The sequence below is a fragment of the Ceratina calcarata genome, unplaced genomic scaffold (assembly GCF_001652005.2).
Source record: "Ceratina calcarata isolate Rehan_Ccalc_2016 unplaced genomic scaffold, ASM165200v1 scaffold388.2, whole genome shotgun sequence".
NCBI lineage: Eukaryota > Metazoa > Arthropoda > Insecta > Hymenoptera > Apidae > Ceratina > Ceratina calcarata.
Window position 1 is genome coordinate 56,056 of NW_017162104.1, and position 7,077 is coordinate 63,132.

General features: G+C 40.8%; 2 protein-coding genes across 3 annotated transcripts in view; both read right to left on the bottom strand.

Annotated features, from left to right (window-relative positions):
* Positions 1-2,282, bottom strand: part of myd (stromal cell derived factor mayday) — a 5,260-nt gene extending 2,978 nt beyond the window's left edge. The window contains exons 1-4 of one of the 2 annotated variants that reach the window (XM_018026411.2): positions 2,047-2,282; positions 1,213-1,541; positions 599-862; positions 166-344 (exon numbers count right to left, since the gene is read on the bottom strand). In XM_018026411.2, coding sequence (XP_017881900.1) covers positions 166-344; positions 599-862; positions 1,213-1,541; positions 2,047-2,099 — 825 coding nt within the window. In that variant the 5' untranslated portion in view covers positions 2,100-2,282. Of the gene's footprint in view, positions 1-165; positions 345-598; positions 863-1,212; positions 1,643-2,046 lie in introns of both variants that reach the window. The other variant, XM_018026410.2, reaches the window with a different exon arrangement.
* A 2,369-nt stretch (positions 2,283-4,651) lies between these two features.
* The window catches only part of LOC108626008 (sodium-coupled monocarboxylate transporter 1), a 7,484-nt gene continuing 5,058 nt past the window's right edge, over positions 4,652-7,077 (bottom strand). Inside the window, exons 3-9 of the mRNA XM_018026404.2 lie at positions 6,807-7,032; positions 6,661-6,728; positions 6,273-6,568; positions 5,969-6,187; positions 5,704-5,887; positions 5,252-5,536; positions 4,652-5,089 (exon numbers count right to left, since the gene is read on the bottom strand). Of these exons, the coding sequence (XP_017881893.1) occupies positions 4,841-5,089; positions 5,252-5,536; positions 5,704-5,887; positions 5,969-6,187; positions 6,273-6,568; positions 6,661-6,728; positions 6,807-7,032 (1,527 nt within the window). The 3' untranslated portion in view covers positions 4,652-4,840. The remainder of the gene's footprint in view (positions 5,090-5,251; positions 5,537-5,703; positions 5,888-5,968; positions 6,188-6,272; positions 6,569-6,660; positions 6,729-6,806; positions 7,033-7,077) is intronic.

The window sequence follows — 7,077 nt, forward strand, 5'->3', positions numbered from 1 at the left end:
ATTATTATTATTATTATATTGTACAGTACTAAAGCTCGAATCAACAAGTGTCATTTATTTATGTCTTTTACGTTTGATTCGGAAAGAATTCTGTCGATATCAGTTCTCTATTGGGTAGAGGTAAACTGTCGATCTGACAGCGTGTCTGTCTGCATGTTTACCTACCAGAAGTTCCGTTCTATCGGCTCTCCCGTTTCTATTCTTGTCGATAAGGTGTCTGAACTCCTTCCGCCTGTCCTCGCTGCCGCCCACCTCGTGTTTGTCCTCCTTCAAGTCCAGCCCCACACCCTCCGACGGCAAATCCGAGAATTCGTCCTCCGTTAGCTGTTCGTCACCGTCGCGATCTGAAAGCAATCGGGAAAAGAAAGCAAAAGAGGGTGTAAAACGAGAATCCAGATCAAATACTCAAATACTCTGAGCACTTCTCAAACAAGATTTGAATTTGTTAAAATTAGTAATCCACACTGGAAACAATCATTTTGTCGAAAAATTAAATTAAGAGAAATTGTATAAAATAATTAAAAGTATTCTATGTTATTTTTTCCGAATTTAATATTGGATAAAATCTGAAGTAGACGTAAAGCATCGCACGTCGTACCGAATTTTTCAAAAAGATCCTCGACCATTTGTAGCAGGGCTCGGTGGCTGCTCTCCGGGTGAGTGAAAGCGAGAAACTCGTCGAGAGTGAGCCTCTCTGGGTCGTTTCTGGCAGCCTCTGCCCATCTGGCCCTGTCCCTCATGATGCTCTCCTTCAGTGTCCGCGACATGTCGCTATGCCTCTTGTCGTGCGAGCTCACGTAGCTCTCGGGAAATCCGTGAGACTTGAGAAAGTACGCGTGATACTCTTCCCACGAGATCTCGCCTGTAACCACGTTTCCTTATCTCTCGCGAATATGCTTAATCGGAGCGACAGTTGGTCTGTTTAAATTAAATGTTCTTTACACAAAGTAATGAATATTTTTATCCAGAAGGATGAATTGATTGTAGAGTCGATTTAAATTTGATTGAATTCAATAATTGCTGGACTGCAATCAGTGAAATATTTATGAAGATGAAGTAGTAAACGACTTGAGAATTTTTATTATTAAGATTCAACGATCTTGTCATAAAAGGTTGAAGAGTCTCTTATAAAAGATTGCCAAGTGGCAATAACTTTTCATAAATCTCATTCAAAGTATTTAAGAATCTTTTTATTCATTTAATTAAATTTACCGTTTTGTGGATTATTATCGATCATCGTGAACAAGCCAATGTTCTCCCTCATGGCTCTGCTGATGTGTTCCGTGATCTTGGTATGAATCCACCTAGCCAGCTCTTGGATATCCAACAAGAGGTCTTGGTCAGTATCTGCCCTGTGAAACACGTTCTCTAACAAAGCCCTCGGGTTCTCCATACTCTCTTCCGGTCTCTCGATCTTCCGTTCGGCTTCCCTTTTGTCCGAAACTGCCTCCAGTTCCAAGAACAAGCTTTCCATCACAGAGCCCACGCTCTCCTGTTCGCGTTTAGACGCGAGGCTCTTCAAAGGCACGTTTCGGTTGTACCTGACGAAGAGCAGGGACAGGTAGATAACGAGTGGCACCAGGATGGTCCAACGAAACAGCCGGAGCCACCTCAGCTCTAATTTAACCGCGAGCTTGTACATCTGACAAGGATAAAGAGTTTCGATTGATGTAGTGATAAGCTTATTTCTAACTACATTATCATATACAGACACATGTTTCCTTCAAGTGCAGTGTATATACTTTTTACAGTATCGTGTATTTAATTCAAGTAATTTTATTTTAAATAATTTCATCATTTCATTATCGCAGTAAGTAAATTCTTTTCATATCGACATTATTTCCAATAATTAGTTTCACTTCTCTCGTTTCTTTATTTTTTATATTTCATAGACGTAATTGATTCAGCCTTTCCTTTTATAATTTGTTCCTTTTAACATTTCTCTGATTATGTTTTAGTGCTGAACGATCTCTTAATACATCACAAGATGCTTACATATGACGTAATGTGAGATGTATGAATGGTGAGATAGAATTAGTTACGTACGAAATGAGCGAGATGCATGGCTTGGCCAGTGTCGAAACTCGATCTTCCCCCATCTGCGATCATCGCCCACTACATGTCCAACTTTCCACAAGTCATTTGCAACGGGAATATCGTCGGTGGCAACGTAATCGCGAACTGTCACTGCCAGCTTGAACCGTGGGACAGAGATTTTCGACGCCGGTGCCACCGCATCCCGGCGCTGTCTCAAACGAGACGAGGACGAATGTAGCCGACGAACCAGAATTACCTGCTTTCGGCCACTGTCTCTCGAAATTGCCGCACTATGTAGAACAGTTCCCAAGAAGAAGCAAATACGGGGCGAGTGAGGAACCGTGACTGTGTGCCAGCACACTGCCTGGGGAAACGTTAACGGCGTATTGATCCACTTTCACTGTCGTCTCCTTTCTCTTTGACGCCCTCCCACTGCTGCCAGTTCGCAGCCACTCTCTCACTCTTTGATATCCACGTTGACAATCGATATTCTAATCAGGCTATTTTTTTTATAAGCATTGATTAATCTGATACAGAATTTTCGTTAATATTCCTGTCGCCTCTGTTCTGATAGTCATTTTATATTAATTTTTCTATAAAGCAATAGAATCATATAATTCTGTGTTCCATGGATATCATTTAATTATTCTTAAAAATATTTAATTGATGGGGGAGTGTAATGATAAAACATAACGACGAACGAGTAGGACAAATATAATGTATTTTATGTACAAACAATTTATCTATCGATGAACAAGCTTGCACTTAGAACGTGTGTACGCGTGCACTCCTCAGGGATTGTGTATGTATGCGTGCTCGCTGATGTGCAACTATTTGTATGTTAAATACGCGAGAATAACGAAGTACAGATCCGCAGTCTATTTGAAAACGAACATGATTTTCCATCTCCATGATATAAAAGAAACTGGAGAGCAAACCTAGGGCCATTCTCGAGGGAACGTTCATTCTTAAACGAATTGTTCAAGGTTGATACTACATAGAAACTTCTCCAGGACGCAAGCTTTATTTTCTTATTCAATGAACGAGTTGAATAACAGATCCTTTGAAAAGGAATAAACAACTTCTAAAAATGTTAAAACGATTCGTAAAATAATAATTGCTCTGCTTTGATTAAAAGCTCAGAAATAAAACCTCTACATGCAGCAATTTAAAAAGTATTCCAGGACTAATAAAAACATAAAGTTGGAGAAGGTTTCGTTGTTATACTATTTATACGAGGTTTCTCGTTCACTTAAACTTATTAGACTTTAAGAATTAATTCGGATATATATACACGCATTTTTAATTATTACTTTTATTGATAAACGTTTGCAGTCTGCTGATAAAAATCGTGACCGCCCTCGAGATTTCTTTCCCAGGAATGGTTGAGATTCTCTAAGTAAAACATAAGTACCTACACGTATCGATCGATATGCCATAAATAAACGACTATTCTATTAATTAACATTTAAGTATTGCGAGTCGCCTTCAGGCAAGGAGTCTTAACTGTCTGTCTCTCTTTTCAAATTGGCAAGCTTTAACGTTTGCCAGTCTCATCCCAAGCGATCCTTACCGTAGGATCTCTGGGAACTTCAAAGGATTAAGACTTGTTGATCGCGAGACGATTATGCAACGTTTATTAAATACTAGTCTCAATAAGGAACAAATATCAAAAATAGAATCTCATCATCTTGCTTTGGTTCTATTCGGTCCGCGCTTCGTTCCACTGATTATTGCAAATTGAATGAGGAAAATCCTCTTTCTGGGGATCAGTATCAATAGACTGCAGATTCTATGTATTTATAGAAAGCTGTGTATATTGTATAAAAGTATCAAAATTGCATATTGCAATGCTTAGGTGAGAAGATATATTCCTATTTGCAGTTCTATTAATTGATAAACGTTTGGTTGGACATTTAAATCTGCAGTCTAGTTATCAGTTGGTATCTATTTGTATGATTTCCCTTTGATATTTGTAAGTACCACGGTCGTAAGTACCAGAACGAAGCGAATCGATTGTACTTGTATCTTAGTTCAAAGAATCGAAGAGTTCATTACAAAACTAAGCCTCATTACGGAGAAAGTTAAAGCTGAACGTTCGTTCAACAAATTTCAATTTTTTTTTAATGATACCACAATTGCTGTTAAACAATTTTACTATGAGTATTTCGATTTGAGTAAAATACTGCATTTAATTAAATCGAGGATCTCAAGGGTTTTTGTTATGAACTCTCCAATTTACCCTGCTGGCCAGTTCAGTTTGTCCACCTTTGTACTTCCATCCAGCCTCGAGTTTCTGTTAGAGCAGCTTAAAAGCTAACACGTAAACTCTTGTATGGTGCAGTCACCGGTTAACTGCAAGGACAACCTTGAAAAAGTATTTCTCAGGAAACTTGGTTCGTCAACGAAGTTTCATTCTTCCCTTCTGAAATAGTTTCTACCTCGTTGCTGCCATGCAATTTTTCCAGTTCGAAAGTTTACAACGGTGTACTTTGATATAGAAGAATGGATAATTATAAAAATCCAATGCATGGATAGATATTAAAAGCGTTTAAAATTAAAAATATTGTTGACTATTCTGGTAAAAAATAAATACAATATGGAATAAATAAATAAATAATTATTTAAACGTAGCTTCTTCCTGTATCAAAGTACTTTTTGAATGTTTGCAAGTACCTCGCAATAACGAGTTTCGAAAATCTTTTCACACCGCTCCGCTGTCCTCTTCACGTTAGATCTCTGTAATAATTTCGTTTCATCCGAAAATCGAGATCCAAGCGCGAGATTCTCCTCGTGTCTCTCTTCACTTCTTGAGATTCTTCGCGTTCTCCGCTTGGTGTTTCTCGTCGTCAAGCTCCAGGGCGAAGTTCGTGATGCCTTGATGAACATTGCTCACGGGCTTCTTGTTCATGCGGAACAGAGACGCAATCGGCGGGCTGAGAAGGTCATGGTCCAGATCCGCTGGATTCTGGAATCCGGTGAAGAAGCTGACCACCACGCCCACGAGCATAGTCAGTATGCAGCCTATCGCGCTGTACCATAGATAACTTATCTGAAACAAGATCAGGCCAGTTCCTCATTAATACTTATAAGAAAATATAAAGGAATAACGCAAAAGCAAAATTGATGTAATGGAGATTTTTGTACCAAAGAATTATTACAAAATCGATAGAAAAAATGTATTGGCTTGATAAGTTCATTGAAAATTACGTACCTTGTATATGGAAGAGACGTCGCTGTCGACGTTATCAGTGGATGACGTGGAAACGGTTGCGTTGACGAGGCAAGGGCAGGCGTCCACTGAGACAGGCTTGCCGTCTAGGTGGATTTGCCCGTTGAGGGCAGCGATCTGTGCGCCCAAACCGATCCATAAGATGATCACTAAACTGGTGACGGCACCGGTGATCGCGCCTTTAGCGTTCGCCCATGGAATGAACATCCCCAAAGAGAACAATCCCAACGTAATACCTCCTACCATACCATTGAACGACAGAGCAACCTGAAATATTCATTTCCCATTCGTTTAAATCATAAACTTTATTCTCAATGCACCGTGGATTTTTGTGCTCTTCAAATTGATAAGAAATGTTGTATTATATAATACAGAATGTGTGCTAAACTTGTCGTTGATGATTTTGTTAAGTTTGTTGTGAAGTTGTAAAATACCTGAAGAACGCTGCCGAGGCGCTCGACGACGAAGACCAGGACGAAGCTAAGTGCTCCGAAGAATATACTGATCCATCTTGCGTAAACGGCTCCCTTTCTAGCCGGCAACTCGAGTTTGAACAAGCCCTGCAGGACATCTTCGCAAGTGATCGCCGACAGAGAGTTCAAAGCGCTCGCCACCGTTCTACAGACGGATAAAAATAAAATAATAAAACGCTGAAACAATTGATTTTATTAAAAGTGTTAAAGCAACTGAGAAACGGACCCTAAGGAGGCGGCGAAGATCCCAGCGACGAAGAAACCGGGGACTCCCTTCAGGTTCCCCATGAAGTTCATCACGTAGAGCGGCAGCAATTGGTCCTGGCCGCTTATGAATCCGGCATGCAACGGGTCACAGTCTTTGTACGTGCTGTAGAGCACCATGCCCGTCAAAAAGTTCACTGTGTAAATCACGATCATCCCGACGGCCGACACCCACAGAGCTCTAGAAAAAGAAACCGAAAATTCTGTCTTTCTTTTCAGTGGAATCATTTGATGATAATTTAATCGGACAAGGAATTAAGACTGACGTTCTGGCTTGACTGATGCTCTCGACGCTGAGGTACTTTTGGACGGAGGCTTGGTTGCTGCAGAACATGGTGGTCCAGTAGACGGTGCCACCGATCACCACGCTCCATAAGCTGTGCCGGACGGTGGGCGACGGGTCTATGTTAAAGAATTCCATCCTGCCGGAATTCTCGTTCACCTCCCAGACCTGGGACAAACCGCCTTCCCAGGAGAGACCATAACCGACGATCAGGAACAGGGAACCGAGCAGCACCGCTGCTTGGAATGTGTCCGTCATTATAACGGCTTTCATTCCACCCTAAAATTGAGAAAACAATTTTTTGTTAAGAATTATAGCGCAGGAACTTCTGATAATAAAATGAAATAATTAATAAGTAAATTAAAATGCACCTGCGAGGCGTAGAAAATACAAACTACGTAGACTAGAGTGACGGCTATATAAGTATTAAGGCCAGTGACTGGAAAAAAAGAGTAAAAATTAGTACGAAGAAACACGTGTGTATCAGATTGGGAACTTGCGTTTCGATGAAGCTCACCGTGACTTAGAGCTAATGCCGGTGCGTAGACGGCGACGGACGTGTACAGGATCATCTGCAGCATGTAGAGACCGCCGGCGAGCAGTCTGCAGTGCCTATCGAAGCGGAGGTTCAGGTACTCGTAGCTGGACGTCAGCCTCAGCTTCATGTACACTGGCAAGTACAACCGAGATGTCACCGGAACCACCAGGATGAACGACACACACGTCATCCAAAACTGAGTACCCTAAGAATCCATAATCACAAAATGAATTATATAAAAAATGATGGG